The 22868-nt window shown below is 41.8% G+C and overlaps 1 protein-coding gene across 1 annotated transcript; it reads right to left on the bottom strand.

The window, feature by feature from the left end:
- Positions 1 to 4956: 4956 nt before the first annotated feature.
- Positions 4957 to 14094, bottom strand: LOC119198043 (galanin receptor type 1-like). The gene is made up of 3 exons (XM_037454868.2): positions 13167 to 14094; positions 13006 to 13071; positions 4957 to 6706 (listed from the first exon to the last, which is right to left on the bottom strand). Exons 1-3 carry the CDS (start codon positions 13827 to 13829, stop codon positions 6380 to 6382), a joined length of 1056 nt encoding a protein of 351 aa, XP_037310765.2. The 5' UTR covers positions 13830 to 14094; the 3' UTR covers positions 4957 to 6379.
- Between the last annotated feature and the right edge of the window lie 8774 nt (positions 14095 to 22868).

Here is a 22868-nt window from a genome sequence, read left to right as displayed (position 1 = left end):
TTCAAAAAGGTGTCATCGGCTCGTGTACTTCAGCGTCACAGCTTTTCCCTTTTCATGGTGAGCTCAGAGCTCCGAGGCAGCGCTGTCACTACACAGCCCGTGTACTCACGAAGGAACCATCAAAGAGAGGTGGCTGCAGCTTTGGCATCCACCTTTGTACACGTCAGGGCCCGGCATGTTGCACTTATTTGATTACAGGTGATGGAGTCGTACTCTGTGGACCATGAACACGTTTTCCAGATTGCGAGTCACCCCATCCGATAGTCACTGACGGTGTGGGGCCTTCATTAGCAACAGCCAAAGGTGAATATTGAAATTTTAGCAGTCGCGCGTGTGTGCGTGGGACCAACTGGGCGAGGGCCAGGAGTTAACTTCTTACTGCTAACTTGTACAATGTTCACGCTGATGAGGGCGAGGTACCAGTTGGAAACGAATTTACATGCGCCTCGTGTTGCTCCGCCTTATGAAAGGCGTCTCCTGTCGGTTCAGTCATAACTAAACCGTAGGTACGTACACCCAACTATTGAACTGCATGCTGGTGTATTTCCTCAAACCGAGCCGAAATCGAAGATCAACCCATCAGCTGAAGGTTAAATGCTAACCAACCATGTGTTGTCCATCCCAACATGCATGTTCAGGAAAAAGTCACAGGTCCCACTGTTTGGTATCACGGTATGTGTAGGAGCGTATTTAGCTGTGCTAATTGCTTTGTCATGCTGGGTCTTTTGCTCTGGACCTCTTTTATATATATATATTAATATATTGACTTTACTGCTGCTCCTTGATGTAAGTTTGTGTTTGTGAGCAGCAGACACGATGTACGTTTTGTTGAATAAAGAAAGCAAAAAATCGGAACTAATTCAAATTAGACCACACTAATCATGCATCCGTCATAATTACAAAATTACAATTATTCACAGCATGATGTTCACCTTCTCTTCAGGGGCAGTAACAACAGAACACACAACATTTTGCTGTTATCATTGGAACATAATTATGTTCCAAGTTTCAAGATTCACAGAAAGGGAAGATGCAACTCATTTCCTCGAAATAACTCTATTTTGCACGTTTTGCTCTGTAACAGACAGCTTAATAAGCCCAACATGCACACAGGAGAAGCTAAAAGTCAGAGTTAGAAATGAACTCAATCAGGGATGTGGAGGTTTGTATACATTAAAAAATGAAAATGCTGCTACCTTTAATATTTCTTTGGGGTCACATCACTAAAAAAAAGGTTGAGAACCAGTGCTCTATTGAATGTATTATTTGAGGAGATCTTTAATCTTCCGTCTGGCCCCTTACTCAGTGGAGCAGAACTCAAACCCATTCTCGCTGCATCAAAGTCAATTAGAGATCGGCAAATTCAGAGGAAATGGGGCCGAGCCGAGTGTCGCCCAGTCTGTGAGCGTCAGAATGAGCGAGTGAATGCTATTTTCAGCTCCACGTGTTGATCACTGCTTCAGCCCAACGGTGGCTCTTTGTCTCTCGTCCTTTTGTGGTGTCTAAAAAACACACACAGAACCTGAGTGGTGCCGAGCTTTTGTGCCGATCTCCAAGTGTACGATTATTCATTTCTTCTCGAGGACGAAATAAAAAAAGGAAAAGGAGGCCAAAAGAAAGCAAAAAAAGCAACAAGTACTCTTCACATTTGGATTTCTTGAATGAAAGCAGAATCCGTTTATAAGCTTTTACTGAAAGGACAATTACGAAATCTTAGGGTGAAACGCGAATCATCCAGACCACTTTTACCTCGGCGAGGACCACAATTCTTCTGTTGCTGCAGCAACCAGCACCCAGGCTGTTTCACTGAGGATTTAAAAGTAACTGATGAATATTTACAAAACACTTGAAACTTGTGTTAAGTGTTAACTTGTGTGTTAGTTTGTCACTATGTACAATATGTGCAGTTTATACACTATATTTTCTATTTTTTTTTCCTACTCTTAAACAAGATGATCTGTTTGGTTGTTTAGGAACTTGCAAAATGGTTTGTTAAAAAAAATCAACATGGATAATACAACTGTGAATAGATTGTGAGTTGTGATCCTTGAATTTAAAGATCTGAAAACGTCAGACATGAAAAATATGGGATGAAACAAATGAAAAGGGACTCAATCATAATGTCGTTAGACTTGAAACATAAAGTATTGAATTTGCCCGGTGCCAACAGAACAAAACACTGTTCTCAAAGCTTGTTCCCACAATGCACCTGTCACAGTGTGTTTGATGCTTCAGGGTTTAATGTATGAAGGAAAGACAGTGAATGTTTGACATGGAACTATTTGGATTGATTCGTTTTCATGGTGCTCACAGCTTGACCTTGTTTCTTTTCAATGACGGAAGTGCGTTTGTGTTTCTTTGTTTGTGTGTGTGTGTGTGTTAAGGTATTATCAACAATACTCGCAAGCACCGCTTCTGTCTGTACTTAAAAATAGCAGCGCATGGATTTAGCACAATGTAGTCCTGACGACGCTCCTTGTCGGAACCACATTACCCACAATGCAGCTCGACCGTAAAGATTCTGGTGTTTCCCCAGTGGCTTTGAGTGCAACTGGAATGTTATTCATTTTGCAGGTTTGCTTTTAAAATAGTCCTAAAGAGCATAACTCATCTAATCTTAATGGGGAAAAGCAGCCGCGTCCGTTTGTTCTGGTCTTGATTCCCATGCAAAGAACCTGATCATTTTATTTCAGTGGAAATAACTGCTGCTTCTACTCTCAGCCATTCTGACAAGATTTAGTTGCGAGTATTTCCAGAATTTTTCAGCTAAAAGAATTTCCCGGAAAAAAAAAAGCCCCCTTATTGCTGGTTATTAACGGTACGAGGCATCCTGGGAAGAGAGGCTGTTTCCTCAGACCCCTTAGGGGTTGTCAGGCTGACTTGATGCCAGGAAATGTTCTCCACTGGTGTGTAATCAGTAAAGGCAAAAACTCACATGGGAACCCCACTGGTGGGAACCTACTGTGTTTTTTTTCCCATTACGGCTGCAAGTGTCACTTGGTTTGTGTCAGTTAGGCTGAAGAAAAGCCACAAGATGTGAGAACATATTGGAATAGCAAGAATTCTACACGTAAATGCAGCAAAGTTTAATGTATAGTATAAGTAGCACTGCATGAAGACAAGGTCAAAAGCATGTGTTTCAAAATACATTCCACATACAGAATATTTCACAGAGGCCAAAAATGATTCTTACGAGTTGCATTTTCAAGCACAGAAAGACGGAGAAAAACATTGTTTTTTTTTGGTTCCTCCGATGGGCGATCGTTTGATTTAAACAACACAGCTAAGTCTATACAGTCAACAAGTTTAAAAAGACAGAGCAGGACCACCTCAGTACGACACAAAGAGCACTGGCTGTACAAACACTGTCATCCAAGTCAATGAATAAACACCAAAATAAAAAGGACCCCTTACACAGTCCTTATAGTTCACTTCCTCAGTGAAGAGCCATGGTTTCACTTGGTCTTCTTCATGGTACATGGTTATCTCATCTCTCTGTCTACGAGGCTAGAAACTCAAATGATCTCTAGGAAGTAACTCATATTAAAGAAAACACTTTTTAGTGTGAATACTAATATCCTAATGGGTAGCAAAAGCCAAACGGTACATTGTTCTTGTTTTAGGGCTTTGTGGTGGTTACATATCTAAGTATTCTGTGTCTCTTTGTAGTTGCTTCATGTTACTTTGTAGTCATTTTAGAATCAGAATCGGTTCATTGCATACAAGGATTTTGGCCTTGTTATTGGTGCTTAATAATAAACACAATGCTATAATGTAAAAATGAACTCACTTTGTAGTTACTTTATGTCACTTCATGGTTGCCTCTATGCACTCTATATTAGTGTATCTTTTTAGTTATATTTCTGTGTTTTTTTTGCCTTGTTTCATATTCAATGTGTATTTTCTGAAGTCTCTTTGTGTCTGTTTGCCGCTGTATTAAATCTCTTTGGAGGTGTTGTGGTCATTTTATGTTTCTTTGTGCTCTCTTTGAGTCTGTTCTTGGTTCCGGATGTATTACTTTGAGCAATATTTTGTCGATGAAGGCCAGGGCAGCTCTTTCAGTTATCCATCCTTAGAAATTGTATTATAGTGAAACCTTTCCATATAGTAAATCATTATACTGTCATTTTTTTTGTGATTTGCTGAAAGGATACGCTTTTGTTCATGTGCTCTTTCTATGGCTCTTCATATCTTGAAGAAAACAACTCTCTTCTCTTCGTGTTCCACTTGCGCAGCATCTGCTTCGGTCGTTCCTTTTATTCACATTACCTGTGTCCACCCTAATCCAAACCAAAAAAATACACATGTCCCTGGCACTACTCGGATTCCATTTCCATGCACATGTCCCCTTTCAAAAATGTCCTCAGTTCTGGAGCATCACCATCTGTGCAGACGGCGCTACAGTAAGCAAAGTCATCAACTGCACCTCCTCCTCCTCCTCGCAGACAGCACTTGGCTTTCACACCCGAGATCCGCCGATGGCAGGGATGAGTCCTCCTTTTTGGCGTTAATCAGTCGCATGAGCCGCAGCAGACTCACTCCCGAGTCTATTGTCTCGTGTTCTTTAGTTCTAATGATCTCGTTGCATTGAGGTAAAGCTGCTGTGTGGAGGCTCGGGGGGAAACACACACGTTCATATAGGATGATGATTTCAGGATGCTTCTTTTCAACAGGATCTCCTGTTAGTTTTTTTCTTTTGTAGTGAGAATAATGGTGACCAGAAAGTGTGCAAAACAAGCATCAATCTTTATGTGACCTGGATAAGTCATAAAGCACGACACAATACCGAAGCCGTTCACATGACATAACGGCCCAAAATAGACTGAAGCATACGTGTACATCAGCTCAAGTGTTCATTATATTTAAAAGCAAATTTTTAAAACAAGCTTTAATTGTGCTGTGTGTGATGGCAATGATTTTTGGCAATTTCTTATTTAGGTTGGTGACAAGACATGGAATAGCTGCGGCGTACCTTTAACATTTCCAAAAGTACAAACACACACCAACCCACGTGTTGCATCCTGGGAAATGAATGTTCGGAAAAGGTAAATGGATTCTTTATCATTGTTTAACACTGGGTCAGCCTTCAGTACTGTGCCCAGGACTCACAATCTCAAAAACAAAAGATCTAAAAAGAACTAAATACTAAAAAAGTAAGTATAAGTATATGTAGGCCTATATGTATATATATATACAGTATATATACAGTATACTATATATGTATAACCTGGGCTTTCTAATGCACATTTCTGCAAATCTGGAAATGAACTATAATCGAGGAGGTTCTTGCAAAAGTGTTTTTTTCCAATGATGTCAAAACGCCTCAAGGGTCTTGTTTCCGTGATGGAGAATAGGTTTCCATGGTAACAATCAGTGACACCCGCTGACCAGTGGCACCCACTGTCATGGCAAGGTTGGCTCCTGTGTTGTGGTCTCTGAGATGGAGAAAGACATAAAAGCGACCACAGTAATACACAACACCGAGGACATGGTGCATCCTTTTTGTGTCACCAAGGAAACTGTCCGCAGCCCGAGGATTAAGCAGAAGTTCTGAGCCCACTCGTTGCCACCCAGAAGTGAAATTCATCAGCATGTCCTTCTAACTGTTGAATTTCTCCAGAAGGACAAACAAACTATGCAGCGACTACATTTTGACAGCTACCCCTTGTTCCGATCTTTAGTAAGATGAAAGTCTATCTTTGTGGAACCGCCACGCGCCTTCCAACTCTGGAGGAAGCAGCCAACGGACGTTTACACAAATTGTCTGAATTTGTAAAATGCGGTTTCTGGAGGTACCAGGGGCCATAAGACTAAGTACCTCCAGTCCCTGCATTAAGCACTCAAATCTAACATGTTGGAGAGCATTTTCTTCACTCAATGCACATCAAACCATCGCGTTCCTCATAAAAAAGCAAACAAGTTGACCTTTGAAGCATCAAAGTTACAGAGCCTGATTGGGATTAGTTGGTGTAATCATTGCTGAATATAACAACAAAAAAATCACAGTACTGTCCAATGTTACAAAACAGTTTGGACAGTTTAAGAGAAAATGCATTCAAACAACATTTTAAGAGGTAATTACGAATTAAAATTGTAATACTTTCAACATGTGAAAGAACAATGTTTTTAATGTATTGGAACTATATGGTGGTCTGACGTACAGTATGTCTACAATCAAAATGATTTGTTCCATCATTACAGAAGGGAGCGGAGCGCAATCAAAGACGGCATGAGCAACCATGCCCTGCAGCCTTATCTCCTCCCCTCTGGTCCGGGTTCAGCGAACAGCGCTCATGTGGTACCGAGCGCTCCGTCCGCGTGGCTTTCACATCCGCCCGCCATCATTAACTTTCACCTCACACAGCCCGCACCTCGCCCGTCAGACGTTGGTGCAGTTGGTGGAAGGCGGCGTGTCCGCTTTGCTGCGGATCTCCCTGACGTCGTCGAGGGGGGAGTCGCCGCCGCCGCCGCCGATCTGGCACTTGAACACCTGCTTGTAGGCCTTCCGGAAGTTCTCCGACAGGAAGGCGTAGATGACCGGGTTGACGGACGAGTTGCTGTACGCCAGGCAGTGGGCGGCCACCCGGAACACAAAGGAGGCCTGGTTCAGAGGGAAGGTTCCGAACTCCACCCACAGGTGCACGACGTGATGGGGGAGCCAAGAGAGGCAGAACACCACCACCACCACCAGGACCGTTTGAGCAGTCTGCGAAGCCACACAGAGAGGAGTAGGAGAGCGATTTAGTCCGTGAGAACATTGATGCCGTGTTCAGGGTCAAGTCATGTCCAGGATGAAGGAATAAAGTGAGGGATGATTTTTGTGGTTCTTTGTCTGAAAGCAGCAGAGATGTTGCTGCATATCGTTTCCATTCTAATTTCACTGGATGAACTCGCAGGCCAAAGTGCGACTACTCTGAGTTATTGGTTTTCATGTTTTATTTATGACGCTTGGTGTGTGCAGACGTGTTTGCAAGGTCAATTTTATCATTAAAATCGTTGGGCAACACGCCAGTCTCCAAATATTTTCCTTAAAGCTGCAGTCGTGTTGCTGTTTTGGCATATTATCAATGTTATCAAAGCAAAAGTGTGAAACAAAGTTGATAATATATTGCGGCCTGGAAACCGTGAATAATGTGTAAAATGAGAATTGATGATTGATTTGTCCCCATGGCAACATGTGTCCATAATGCTTCGTCTTTATAGGATTAAAACTGACTCGCTTGTAATGACAAATGTTTTTTAACAACTAAATTAGGAGAAAACTAAATAGTCAATAGGGACTGTACACCCGCACAATACACAGACTGAGAACATTCTGCTCTGCTGCTCTATGCTGCAGTTACCACACACTGAGGAGCTAAAATGATGTACTCACAATGATAACGAGGTATCAAGAATAAAAAACATGAAAACCTAAGGTGACAATGATGGCAAACCAATTTAATGGAATGTCTGATTGAAAACTGGTGAATAGTGGATTTTTTCATGCAAGACAATTGCCTACAGCTTTGTCATAAAAAATTTTTTTTAAACTAATTACATGCTGTCCGGTCTGCTGAGCCCCTCTACGAGATTTGAATGTACTGAGTGGATTTCTTCAAGGATGCTGACGAGCAACAAATGAATTAGAAAAAGTGCTTCCTCTGCAGTTTTGTTCCAGGAAAGTTACATATGACACATTTTAAAACATCCAATACAGCAGTTTGAGCATGTAACTGTCATAAATCCCACGGTTCTGGTTGGATTTAAGAGTGACACAGTCATAAAGAAACATAAACATAGCATCACACAAAAATGAGACGTGAACAAATGCTCGCATGTCTTTAGATGACGGGTGACAATGCCCTATTAAATCTGTTTTTTTTTCCCTTTCAGTAGCACAGCACAACGACACTGGGTTTTTTTTTCAGTAAGGGCCCGTGAGGCACCAGAGGGCGCTGTTGTACAGAATAAGTTATTGGGCTTTCTATAATCCAGACACATTCGTTGCAAACTACACTTTTTCCCAAATGTTCATCATAGTCTGCAGAGAAATCTCTTCTCTGCAAAATAAATAGATGTATTAGTGTGTAAATGTTTCTTTGCCCCCGGTGCTGTTTGCCATTGAAGAACGAGCCGCACTTGAAGCTTATTTCAACCTCTCGAGTGAGGCCCGGTGGCCTATACGCTCCCCACTGGATGGTTTTAATGGTACATGGTTGTACTATTGGACTTATGTTAACGTTACAAAAGGCAGTGATAATACATTTGGAAGGTTGTACTTCAATGTGATTTAGCACCTTGGAGCAAATATTTTGAATTAAATATTTGGGGCCACATCGACTGGATGTTCTAGTCATTTCTTAAGAAGGAAAATGTAATATAAATATAGAAATATATATTTCCATGTCTTCTTTTTGAAGGGAAACTTAAATTTGGATTAAAAACACGAAACATCTTTCAGAAAGGCTGCCAGTGCAAAGCAAATTAGTGATGATCTTGGTAGAATTCTAACGTATGAAACGTTGTGAAAAGTGTAAAATGCCTTGCGTGGGTGAGTGTTATGTTGCCGGCTCATTAAACGCCGGCATTTCCGGATGCATTTGTGAGACTACGCGTGAGGGACACTGTGGGCTAAGAAACCATTACGATGCTCATCATTAATTTAAGGGCACTTCTCCCAAGGAAACGACTGCTCTCTCATTTCTAAACTGCTGTGCACAACATTCACACAAAAGATAAGGTGACGATCAACGAGGCCTCGTGTCGTTTCATCCACCTGCTGGAACCAAATCGCGTTTGTAAAAACACTTCCAAAAGCTGAACCCCCCTCCCGCCTCCCAGCAAAGCAAACTCGGCACACGCAACGCAACGCTTTGGCTATCGAAGTCCATTCATGAAATGAAATCTTGTCTGAAACCGTGACACCGTGTCAAATCGTTACCGCGACGCCAACGAGCGGCGCTGAACCCGAGAGAAACCTTTCCGGCTCTTAAAAGAATCACATCATTTACATGGGATGAAATGCGATGGCCGAGGTGGATTCGGTTACTGAGGCTGCGCTGTCTATTCATCTGTCTAATGAACGCATCCGGGGGCCCGCTGGATTCGAAAAGCCGGGTCGTGGGGGGGGAAGCTTGAACACATGAAGCCCGGCCGCACCATCACTCCTCCTCAAGAAATGAACTCCGTGCGTGAATCAAATTGTTCAATTGGTCTTCAAGTATCCACTGTTACAGTTTTAATTTGACCTACCTGTTTGGATTGCGTCATTCCTTATTTATTACAGAGGAGGGTGTTGGACAGATCGTTGACTTGTTCCTCCGTCTAATGCACATCTCTTTGAACATAGTGTTGTCAAATTTGTATTTCAACACATAAAGCAAAGCAAAATATTCTGTGCTCGTACTATTATATCACATCACTGCATTCAGATTACTACTTGTGGATTTTTTTAACAAAACCTGTTGACATAACTCGGGTTTGTAATGAAGGGTTGAAGAGCTTTTGAGGGGGAGTGGGAGAGGCTCTTTCCAAAAAAACACAAAGTGCAGAATAGAAAAGTAGACGCTGTGAAGCTTTTATGCTTTGGTGAATGTGGGAACACTTCCTGCTTGAAAATATATAGTTCTGTTTATTTTGTAAACCTTCACTCCGTGTCGCCGTCTCCCTTCTCGGCGTAGCGACATTCGAAAAAACCTTTTTCAGGGAAAATACTAATAAACTAAGTGTACACTGCCTGCTTATCAACAGCTATCAGACGGACAAAGTCAAAGGTGGAGCTAGAAGGTGACCACAGCGGAGCATCTGCATTGCCAAGCGGAGACTGTGCATCTGATCAATAAAGAAAACCAATGCAGCAGAATGAACAACCTATGAAAAATAATTTTTCCAAGCCGTCCAACTAAAATCGAAGAACCCTGGGTACAGGTCGAAACTGGAAACTGCATGAATAATCAGCACCACGCTAACGACAGCACGTATGTGGAGGGGTTTGTGCAGTCTGATGAAATGCTTCATGATCACCATTCACATTCTCACAGTCAATACGGTCAACAGTAAATATTGTCCAGAGATATCAGCCATCACCATGGTTCAATACACACACACACACACACACACAAGGAGAGGTTCCCACAGAGTAGCAACTTAATAACCATGCTTTGTTTGGATAGCCTCCATAACACATCCATATCTTCACCCCCTCCAACCCCCTGAGAGCCACCAGTCGGTCTAAAACAAACACAAGAAGACATAACTAATAAAATGCATGCATTCAAGCCTCTCCCCTCCGCACACTTTTCTCTTTTCTACTTGCATTCCTGTTGTGTTAAAAGAAAGCCGGTGACTGCAACCTCGTTAAATGGTTGACAAAAGGCTGTCAAGATGGACTTTTGACATATTTGTAAAAAGTTAACCTGATCAAAAGTATTCAAAATAATGGGTACAATTGAAGCGCTACAATTTGCTTAGTGTTTTTTTAGTCAAGGTGTAGTCTGAAGAGGTGTGATGTCATCAGAGAGCTCTTTCCACCATTTCGGAGCCAGGACAGCAAAGAGTCGTGATCTTCTAATCTCACATGTGGCCTTAGAGTCTTCTGATGCTCGCACCCGTCTTTATCTGCTGCCATATACTGTATGTACATCTTCACATAAAATAAGTGAAAGGCAGAAATCACCCAGAGATGTTTTCACTCTGTTACCTAAATTCAGTTCAGGTTGCACTTTTTGAGTCAGATCACACAAGAGCTACACTTTGTTACCGCAACAAGCAACATTGTGTTGCTGAGCCGACCGAGTCTCATAACTGTGACCATTTTCCAAAAAAAAGTCCCTTTTGGGGATCCTACCTATTGGCCATACATTGGACTCCATGTGGCTATTATGAAAGGGAAAATATTGCTGAATGGGTTTGAGTAAGAATGTATCTAATCATTCAAACTCAATGAGCATCTCTGTCTGGGACGAGCTGTTGGGTCTCTGAAGTGGTTTGGTCCTTAGCCCTCCCTGCCTCGGTTTACAGATGCTGTTAAACAATTTCATGACGATTTGGCCAAATATTTCTTTTCCTCATTATCCCTAACCATCTGTGTGCTCCATCTGGATACCTGACTAACTCAAAATGTAGCAGGAATTTCTAAGTCCGCAATGCAAATTGCTGTTTAACCCCCTCGCTCTACAACGGGAATACATTAGAAATGAACCCAGTAAGATGAACTCCAAAACTATAGTATTGCAGAAAACATTAAACAGGAGCCATTCACAAAAAAAAACCCAAAACATTTCAGATTGTTTTTATCTGACCAGAGCATTTAGTAACGCCACCTTCATCGATGCACAAAGTATTCAGGAAGATTTACTGCTGGTTTCATTCAGATTTTTCTCACCAGAATCATCAGAAACCCGCCTGAATTTAGTCTCATTTACGCCGTGGTGTCATATTGCCAGAAGACTCCCATTGGATGCAGGGAGGGGGGGCGGGGGGGATGCTAGCGGTCAACGGGGGGGGGGGGGGGGGGGGGGGTGCTAGCGGTTTTCTTTGCAGCGCCAGTCTCATCTTTTTCCGTTCTCATTGCCGCGCTTGGTGTAGCAATGTTGTGTCCGCGTGGAAATCGGGTCAAATTCGGGAGAAAGGTCGCGAGGGGCTTTGAAATTCGGGAGTCTCCCGGAAGAATCGGGAGGGTTGGCATGTCTGTATTAGGAACAGCCACAGTATTGCTTTGAGACCCCCTAGTGCAGTCTGAGAGACGATCATTTCACTTGAGTAAGTCACTGTTCCCCCCTGCAATGAAATATTTCATAATTCGTAGACCTGTTGTCTCAAACGACTCATCCAAAGTGTGCTGCAGCCAATCCCAGTGGACACACCTAAGGACAGTTGGGGCATGAATCCCACATTTGTGAGAAAAAGACATTGCAATAACACAGTATATTATATTTTAACAAATAGAATGAATAATCTCCTGACGTCTGTTATAAAGTGCAGGATTTCTTATGTAAGCAACTCAATGGAAATTGTGACAAAGCCATTGGTGTTTGGGGTTTTTTTATGTTATCCCAAAGTTATTGTGACTGCACACCTGTTTCCTCTATGAAAATCTCTAAAGAAATGTACGATTTTGACGGGGAATTATGTATACATATATTAAAAAGATTGACCAGCTCTTCTCATTCAAGTTACAAGCCGCTCAGTCCTCCCAAACACACACACACACACACAGTTTGCGTCTGAGCAGCTTTTCTGGTAGAAACCCTTTCGATTGGAATGATAAATGCCGTATTAAGTGTTTTAACAGTCCGTTCTTACATCAGTTGTAGTTTTACAATCGCTATCCCACAAGACATCAGCCTTTAATCATTTGCCCTGGTTGATTGCTGTTTGCCGGTGAAACGTTTCCCTTTTGTCTGTTCTCAATCAGCAATCTGCACCGTGCTCACAGTGTGTGAAAGCACGAATGTCGGGATGGTGGATATCAAAGCACATTTACATGCTCATCAATCCCTTGCAGGCAGGCAGTCTCACTGAAAGACAGGATGGCAGACCACGGAGAAGGCGACAGCAGATAACTGGCTCAACGGCCGTGAATCCACCTGGAATAATGAAGGCTACACGAGGTGGTTTGATTGCGTATCACCTTTTAGTGACACTTGGCTCGAGTGTTAACCACTTGTATTGTAGTGTTGATATCCCTCGGGAACAGCAGAGAATATGGGAACACCTTCTTTCGACTGCCTTTTGACTGTGAGGAAATGGTACGGCATGTTCATGCCATCTTTTCGCCATCGTCATTGGAAACGTTACCATGATTCAGATAATTGTTTATTTATGAACATTTTTTTTTAATGTTTTCAGGTGGTCACCTAAAATATATGTTTTTAAATAGAATTGTTTTTACAGATAAACATTACATTCCAGATCATATTCATGAATATATTATTTTGTTATTGCAAATCCAACAAATTCTAATAAATCATCTGATCTGTGATCCAGCGTTTATTCAGTGTGTTTTCATTTGGCCATACGTACCTTTTTCTTTGATGCCTCTGACTTTTTGGACATATTTCTTAGTTTTTTATGCAAGTGGTTTAAGACCTGTAAGCAAAAAAGAATAGAGGCAAGGTATATTTCCGAATGTTGATGAATGTCCACAATCAAGTCATGACCCGTGCGGATGTGTCGCTCCTTACCTTTGCGTAACAGAAGGAAATCAGCAGCAGAGGCAGAACATAACCAAACACAAACGTGCAAACGACATAGACTTTCTTCTGGCTTTGGGGCCACACTTCCCAACAGAATGTGTGATTGTCTCTTGTGTGAAAAATGTTCTGGTAATACATGACTGGAGCAGCCATGGCAAGGGAGAGTATCCAAATCACCACTACCCCGATCAGAGCGTGCCTGGCCACCCGGATGGAGGAGGACCTTCTGGAGTGCACGATGGCAATGTAGCGGTCCACGGACATGGCCGACAGGGTGAAGATGCTCACCAGCATGGACACGGTGAAGAAATAGTGGATGAATTTGCAAATGAAGGCTCCCAAGACCCACGTGGGCAGCATGTAGACGGTGGACTGGAAAGGGATGCAGAAGAGCAGGTAGGACAGGTCCGCTATGCTCAGGTTGAGGATGAATATGTTGGTGGTGCTGCGCGGTTTCCCCGGTTTGCTCCGAGCCAGCACGGTGATCACCATGGAGTTGCCCAGCACGCCGAGCGAAAAGATCAGTCCGAAAACCAGCAGCGTGATGAAGTTATCCGTGCCGATCCCGAATAAAAGTTGCTGGTCCTCGTCAGCGGCTCCGCTGAGGTTCCTCTGCCCCCCCCAGAGCCACACGGACTCCGAAAAGTTCATGATTGCTTTTCAGGCGAACTGCGGTAAGGAGCTACGAGGGGTCTTCATCGCCGTCTTTAAGCGCACGAGTTGATGGCTTTTCGTGTTTATTTATCTCAAGGTTTTTGCTAAATCGCCCACTTTATTATTTCACCTCACTTTCTTGATACGCGCAAACGGAAGGAGCTTCTTCTGCTGTGCGCCACCGATCGGACTCTTTGCCCGCCGCGCGTCTTGGAGCTCGTCCCGGTGCGCTCCGTGTGCGCGCAGATCCACTGTGGAAGCCTGTTGGTTACAGTCAGGACCATCGCCCCCCCCCCCCCCCTCCTCATGCTATAAAAGAGGCCGGGCTGTCTCATTCACGTCAGCACCCTGCACAGCCTACCACATGCCGAGGAATACTGGCGCTAGAAGCCAAAGTTGTAAGTCAGACTTAATTGGTTGATGGAAATGTTTCTGCTGCTGTGGCACGACATGTAGCATTCTTGCTGGTTCCCTTATGAGGTCGATTGTCATTACTCGTGGATAAATTAGCGTTCTAAAACGTAATACAATAGTGACCATACTTCAAAATCAATTAGCAGCTACATTTTTCCATCAAGTAATGTCGATTCTGGTAAGAAGAGGGGAAAAGCCCATCTTTTGGATCAAAAGCGACACATTCACAAGATAATTTTGTGAACCAAATTCGAAAATACGTTTTTGATGATTCTATTGTGCAAATGTTTCTATTGTACAAAATGTCTAAACGAGAAACTCCCTTTTCAATGGCTTACTGGTATTTACATTACATGTCATTTAGCTGACGCTTTTATCCAAAGCGAGTTACAATAAGTGCATTTCAACCATAAGGACACAAACTCAGGATACAAGTATCAGTAATATTTATCTCCAGCATTTCAAAGAGATGTCTCCGAAGGTTCTCTGAAGGCAGATGGTGGCACATGGAGTAGTGGGATGCACTGCGAGCCTCGAGGTTTGGTGTCAAAATGTCCCTGAGCAGGACACACATCCCCTAATTGCTCCCCAGGCCCAATGTAAACCATGGGTTAAGATTGAATGGAAGTCGCTTTGGACAAAAGCGTCAGCTAAGTGTAATGCTCCATCTTTTGCTTAATCAACCAAAACCCTGGGGCAGTTATCTGATGGGATCAATTGGTAGTACTGGCGTTAAAATATTTTTGAATATGAACTAATCTGCCATTCCTTTTTTTTCTCCTTAAACCTATTAGTCATTTCAATTTGACGGCTTTGTGAGTATTCTGTTCAGAGAACATCCCAAAATACACTCTAGTCTAAACAAAGCAAATAAAACAAAAATTGTAAAAAAAAAAAAAGCCATAGCCTCAAAATAAACATAAAGTACCACAAGTCAAAGGATTTATGCGAAATGTACCATTTCAGAATAATGTAAATATATATACACATGGATTATTATGATGCATTCATGTGTGGATTAATTAAATGTTACAGCTGTTAAAGAGGCAGTTGATTTGAATTACTTGATGTCTCTTGATAGCTTACTATATCGTAATTAATTAGTTGATTGATAATTATCTTATAACAGCTAATAAGAAACTAAAGTAAGTCAAATCAATGAAGCAGAGTAAATAGTACAACATTATCCTGAGTTGTGTTGTGGGATCATAACGTAGCACGGATGAAAACACTCAAGTAAAATACAAGTCTCTCAAAATTGGTTTGGCAGCAGTGGAATAATGATGGTAGATTTGCTTGAACTTCCTGCAACCTTGAAGCTTGATTTGTTCTGTGCGTGCACTCTTTTGCTGAACATGCCAAATAGTCAAATGATGCACCATGGCCCGTTCATTAAAATAATAAGCATTGAACCCCACCAGATTACATTTTCTTTCAACTCTGGCTCCATCTTGGGGCCCATTGCTGTGGTGTTTGATTGCCAAGTACTCTGAGTAGTCTCTTCTGCCATCTGATGAATGTGTTTCCCTTGAGAAAAAAAAAATGGGTTAAATGCTCCACTATGTCGACCGCCTCGTCGCTGACTGACATTCTGTCGCTTGGCGGTTACGACTGGATTTTGGCACTACCTTCTGGGGCTTGAAACACTATGCTATTTAATCTTAAACTTAAAGCAGATGTGTTACCCCGTGGCAAGTCAAACATCCTTGCAGAGCAGAGATCAGCAATTAACAAAGTAGGCAGTGTGACACTTACTGTGGAATAAAATTACACTTTCGAAGTACATCACAAAACAGCTTTGACAGAAAAAGCTAACTTCCTCAAGGCAGTCACAGTAAGTCAAAACAAAAAGTCCTGGTCCATGTTTCTGGCAGATTTTCTTCCTCTGTCCTGTAGCTCTCCCTCGACCTCCCACTCTTCTTTTTCCTGACATGTAGATGTAAATGCTCACTAGAAGTATGAATCCCTCCGTGTGTGCTAGAGCGCTTTGCTCTGGAGGCAAAGGGTTTAGAAGAGAGCATCCAAAAAAAACCTTTTTTTGAAGTAGACATAATGCTGCTTTGTATTGAGGAATGATATAGAACATTAAAATGATTGTTTTTTGAACTTCCCCCGATAATGTTTGATCAGGGCTATGCCTTTCACATGATTTCGCCACACTAGAAAACAATCTGCTTTACCGCTGGAAGTCATTTGTTTTGCCTTTTGGTTCACTGCCTTCTTGTAACATAGTACAGACTAGCAGTACTAGTGGTTCAAGAAGCATGCTCACTTCCACTGCCCATTTGTTGCTTCCCCCGAACCTCCCCTGACCTCTTGTGTGTCGGTTTGAATCTCCTTAGACACCCAGCGGTGTGTTAGAAGGAACAGGTGAGAGTTCACCGAGCTGTGGCATGCAGCGATCGCAGAGGGGTGGAAATGGGGTCAGGACAGAATGATTCTGCGGGTCTGGTGCTCCGGTCAGATGCTCAGAGCCCACGGGCGCCGCTCGATGCTCGGTGCCCCCAAACACACCGACGTGGGTGCTGACAAAAAGGCAAAGCAGAGCAGGGAGCGCACGCATCGCACACCGCCATCCATTCGTTTGGACATGATTAGATTGAATGCAACCTCTAAATGGTCAGTATAATTGTTATTCAAAGGTCAGACGCACAATAACAACCAATGCAAAACAATCAGATAAGTGTCTATTCTATAGGACAGAAACCTTTTCTGCATAAATTGACTTTTTGTTTACAAAATTTGTAATTATTTTACTTCTTACGTGAACAAATACTAGTTTCAAAGTATGTATAAGATGTGTCACCGTCTACTTCTCCTCTTCTTCTACTATCACTGATGTACGTCATCGCTATTTGTTGGTACAAAAATCCCAATTAACTTCAAGACTTTATTGCATATTGTTTTAAAGGAGAAGATTGATTTTACTTTCATATTTCTTTGTTAAATATGAAGTTCAAGGCAGCAGTCGGCTTTGCTTTACAGAGGAGTTAATCAGCCGGGCTGACTCATTCCAACGGCAACCGTTTCTGCCTACCAGTGCAGCAAAAGCTCATTTATAATATCTTTATTTCAATTTCAATTCATTTTAGAGCATTCAGGACACGTCTGTTTTTATTTAGTTCATTTTACTTAGCAACAAAGCAAACCGGTTTATTTCCCCCAAATGACTAATTATCCCTTTAAAGAGGTTCTCAAAAGATTTTATATCTGACTTCTACAAAGTTGGCTCTATATGTAAGTGAAGTCAAGATCTCATTTAAACTCTCAAGTACAGTGGTGGTCATGGACCATAAATCCTACATTTCCCACAATGCAGCGCATCCTGGTTTTACTCAAACCCAGCTATCCAAGTACGTCAAACTCCATGCCCCAGGTTTGCTTTCTTCTGTTTTCTAATGAGAGCCTCCTCCAGAGCCCTATAATAGAATATCATAATAGGACCCTATGAAATTGTAGCATTTTTCAAATATTGTATCCATCCAAATCATAACCACAGCTTTCTCCAATTAAGTTGTTTGAAAATGAGATAAAACAACACAACAACCTAGTAACCACCAACTGCCATTTTCTTTTTTTCACGTTTCTAATGGCATTTCTTCCACAAGATGGGGCTATTTAATGTCAACATGCATTATTTTTCTTGTACTTAGCTGTGATGGCAATCATTTAGTAGCTTAATGTGCTGAACAATTGTTCAGGCTCACCTGAGTGTGTGTTTGTTGTGGACATCAGTAGAAACAATGGGAAAACCAGCCGATTTGATTGAACGAAATCACACACGCTCTGGTTTCTGGCTTGTTTTGCTGCACATTTGAAATGTATTCATCTGGGTTCTGAGTATTGCTCAGATGATTCGGTCAGGCTTTATTGCTCATTATATCACAGTAAAAAAAAAAACAGGTCAAATATAAGCATTAGTGTGTCGCTTTTTAGAATAAAGGGGGGAAAAAAAGGCTGTCATCAATTAATGAGGTTTTGTAAGAGTTGTGCCCTAGGTAACTCAAAGATTATTACCTCCATACGGCAGCATGATCATTAGAGACAACCACAACTTCAGATGAATGAGTGGGACTGCTAGCCTTGGACAGGATTGTAAACCAATCCCTTCTATTGTTTTTCCTGCTTATATTTTGGGGTGAGATTGGATGCTATTCTGGCCGTCAGCACCACACATCCTTCATGTCCAAAGCGTTCGACCGGAGCTATCAGCCTCACCTGTGAAAATCTCGGGTGAGATGAGTCTCTGTGAGAAGGACTCGTATTTATTGCCATGCCTGGCAGCAGTGGGAGCTTTGCTCTGCGTAAGATGTTATCTCAGCTTTTCCCTCCTATGTGATAAAACCCCAAAAGGTGAAACAAGGCCACGTTTAATATCCAACAGGTTCCGAGGAGGTCATTAAAACAAATGTTTAGAGATAAGATGCATCTGCTCTTACAGCATCCCAAAGTGCCCTTAGTGGGGAAGTATTCATCTACAATGCTCTTAGTGTACCCTGAACATAAAGAATGAACGTCAGCATTTGTAAAATGTGAATTAACATGTGTTCAAATCTCTCGCATGAATCCCGAGGCTCCGGGCGTAATTGCTTTGCTGATATTTTACGCTACAAGTCAGCGCTGCCTGTGGGCATTTCCTTTAGTGTTTCTACAAAAACATCTGCGCAATATTTCAGCTATCCCAGACACATTGTGTCCTTTCTTTTAATAACTTTCATCAATCACAAATCACTAATATTATTATCATTATTGCCAAATAGCCACTGTTAACTGCAGCAGTGAGGGACAGTGCTACATGGGTTCATCCTAGTGGCAGCGGGTGAATCCACCGACACACACTCCAGGAGGCATATAAACTCCAATGAGGTGAACATGAACTCGGATAATGATTGATTCTTTTCATTTTTTTTTTTGCTTCATCATCAACAAAGTAAATATTTTCTCCAGAGACTTGGCATTTTATTTCATCCAAATCTTTCACACCCTCATAAGCTCTGGCAACTAATGTTCACAAACACTGTAGCTAATGGTGTGGCTCTCTAACATCTTATGTTAGCAAGAGTATCAAGATATTATTTAAACATAACCCAATGTGCATTCATCCACCCACGTGATTCCTTCATTACCGACTTAAGAATGCAAATACAAGCAACCGTTTCAGAAATGGGGAGAGAACAACATGTTCATTGGAAAGGCCTTTGATCGTTTCAGAGTAATTATATTTATATAATTTATACAATTTATTATGTATCTGTTTCTGAAATATATTAGTAGTAGTATAGCTATTAAACAATACTGACTTATTCATGAAAGTGATGGGGTAATGTAAGTCAATCGAAACATATGAAGCAGGGTTTGTTTAAAGAAGAGCAAGAGATGGCTTACTCTATCATCCTTTAGATGCTTTTTATATATAAATGTCATTCTTTGGGGTTCAAATTCTTGAATATGAAATGTCGTTGGTTTTGTTGCGGTGATTACAGTCGCCCAGGAGGACCTTGACTTCCCATTCTACAACATTACAGACAGGCTGTTGTCGCCACGTGATTCACGTTAGTGGGAAACATTTCTCCTCTGTTGGGTCCATAAAATTCTACACGTAATTAGTCAGTTATAAAAAAAGACTACTGAATAACAGCAGGGCAAAAAGAAGAAGAATTCAACAAAAATGTGTAAACTCTGACAGTCGGTTGAAATAACACTGCTGTCTTACATTACATGTCATTTAGCTGACGGTTTTATCCAAAGCGACTTCCAATAAGGGCATTTCCACCATAAGGACACAAACCCAGAAGAACGAGAAACAAGAAAGTTGAGCCGATTTACAATTTAAGTGCCACAATTCGTTGAGGGTTTTTTCGGTCGAGGTGTAGTCTGAAGAGGTGCGTCTTTAGCTTGTGGCAGAAGGTGTGACGGCTCTCTGCGGTCCTGATGTCATCAGAGTTGTGATCTTGTCGAGTGTTTTTCTCTCAGTGAGGGAGGAAGGAGCAGTTTGGCAGATGCAGAGCGGAGCGGAGCGTGCACCTTGGGATGTAGGGTTTGACCATGTCCTGGATGTAGACATTTGTGGTTCAAGTCCATGGGCCTACAAAGCAGAAAACTGCAGGAGACGGCCCTGTGTGCACTCTACAGAGGGGCTCCACTAGCTAAATATACATATATATATAGTTGAAAGATGTGACATCCTCATCTAAATTAACCTTTTGGGGAGTATAAGTGGAAATTCCCCTTGCTGCTGTATGCATGAGGACTTTCAATCGGGTTAATTGCATTCAGGACCAATACACACGAGAGCAAGACACCTGGACTTATTTCCAGAAGGTAATCAAGCAAAACCTCCAGGGATACATAAAATATGAAATCTAGAGGATGTATCTGTTTAAGGCTCTTTGTTTCACCATCTGTCCTTGTTTGCAACGGAAACCCCAGGATTATTGCTGAAATAGATTCTCGATCAGTAACAAATGATATCGTTATTTTCTAGCTTGATAAGATATACATGACCATGTTAATCTTGCCAAACAATAAGCACACATTTCCCTCTCAACTAACAAAACAACCTCCTCTTACCCTGATGGATAATCCATGCTTTTTTTTAGGCCCATTACCTCGACCGAGGCCTGGATATTTCCATGACAACGAGCTACTGTATCTCTATCCAAATCAGTCACTCAAAGCTAATGGGTTATTATTGTATGACTGACGTCGGTGAGTCATTTTCTCTGCCTTGGGCTGATCTCCCTTGTTTCTGCCAGCAATCTACCCCTCACCCCATCACTGACCAACTCTAACAGTCACAGATGCTGTAGAGAGCTCAGAGTCACAATGGATTTTAACCAGCCCTCCCGGATACATTATCACAGGCAATTTGATGTCTCTGGGCATTAACGCATCATCGTATTACAGCAACAAATCTGATCACCTATAAACCGGATCGCTCTGGCCCAAACAATTGTCATCTGACAAACTACGACTCCAAAGTTAGCATGGTAAAAATGTATACGCTCTAAATATTAGCATATTTTCATTTTGGTTAATAGAAGTGAGGTCTTCACAGCCTCGCCGAGCCCTGTGACGGCAGACTCTTGCACATTATTTAACAACGAACCATCGGATAGAGAATAGAGCAATGCATCCAACAAAATCAATATGCAAATGATGGAAACATACAGATGAATCAGCTCGTATCACATCGTGAACACGGGGAGTATTTGTTGTTGAGATAAAATTGTGCAGCTTTACTTTTACATTTGTCATTTGGCTGATGCTTTCATCCAAAGTAACTTGCAATAAGTGCATTCAGCCAAGAGGGTACGGACCCAGAACAACAAGTGTTAAGTATTAAGAAAGCCTGTGTGACGGATGCATTGGTTGATTACATATCATCGAAACTACATTTTAGCGCACAAATAAGGGACACAGTAATGCTCATGGATGAACGCTCATTGGTCCCCAACAGATCCAGATTTCATAATGCTCGATCTCTGTAATGCACATGCAATCCTGACGTGCTTGCTTTGAACAGTTCACACGTATTGATGAACCATTTGGCCCACATCTGCGGGGGTTTTGAGCTTTAACACGTGGTTTCCTCTCTGCGGTGCTTTGGTGCTCACAGAGGATACAGTAACGACCTTGGTTTTGATGCGATAAATGTATCAACAGAATTATATCATCTGTAAACAGAACAAGAAAATGGGATTCCATTGCTCACACTGACAGTTCCATTAGGGGATGAAGGTGTGACAACTTGTTATGTTAAGGACATTTTCTCTGTGGGAAACAAATCAATACAAGATACTATGTGAAAAAAATGAAAGCACCTTTTGTTGTACACTTTTGTGCAGAATTTGCTTACATTATCAGAAGCCAAAGTAGATTTAATTCCATTGCAATTCAATCAATAATATGTGCCCTTGGCTGCAGGACTAATGCATTTCTGAAGTAATGTCACCAAAATGTAGACACGCGAGAGTTAAAGCAAAGCTACTTAGTTCGGATAATGGCCGTATAATTGACCCAAAGGGAAGCATATTGATGTTCTTAAGGGGGTAGACATCATAGTGAAGTTTATCCCCGCACTGTCTGAAAGTCAGCAGCGGATGTAACCCACCTCTCCCGAAACAACAGTGCCCGCTGCCCTTGAGCAAGGCACGGACACGTTGATAATGAGACGTCTGCGAGACTGCAAACCTCGTTGCGTTCCTTTTATTTGTGTTGTGAGATGTTATTTTAAAAAAAAATTATATATATATATAATTATTTTTTTTAATTTTTAAATTTATATATATATATATAATTATTTTTTTTAATTTTTAAATTTATATATATATATATAATTAAAAATTTTTTTTTTAATATATATATATATATATATATATATATATATTATTCAACCCTAACCCTGGTGAGAAGCACGAGTAATACCACAGAGGCGTGCAGCGACGTGCTGCTTTTCTCGGCGGGCTGAAGCCGCATTCCGCCCCACCCCTTACTAACAACATCACCGCCACGGCGCCCAAATCAGGAAGCACCGCGGCACGCTTCTTTTCCCTGATACGGACACAACTGACTTATTACTGCAACGGGGAACCACAAAAAGGGTGTGTGTGTGTGTGTGTG

The sequence above is a fragment of the Pungitius pungitius genome, chromosome 11 (genome assembly GCF_949316345.1).
Source record: "Pungitius pungitius chromosome 11, fPunPun2.1, whole genome shotgun sequence".
NCBI classification, from domain to species: domain Eukaryota; kingdom Metazoa; phylum Chordata; class Actinopteri; order Perciformes; family Gasterosteidae; genus Pungitius; species Pungitius pungitius.
The sequence above is the reverse complement of the archived record's forward strand: the minus strand, read 5'-3'. Positions and strand labels throughout refer to the sequence as shown.

Bases quoted from the DNA above. Each gene is read 5' to 3' on its own strand.
- LOC119198043 (XM_037454868.2), bottom strand. From the start codon at position 13,829: ATGAACTTTTCGGAGTCCGTGTGGCTCTGGGGGGGGCAGAGGAACCTC. The intron at 13,072-13,166 runs GTAAGGAGCGAC...TTTTGCTTACAG, and splicing joins TTTCCTTCTGTTACGCAAAG to GTCTTAAACCACTTGCATAA. The intron at 6,707-13,005 runs GTACGTATGGCC...GTGGCTTCGCAG, and splicing joins CAGAGGCATCAAAGAAAAAG to ACTGCTCAAACGGTCCTGGT.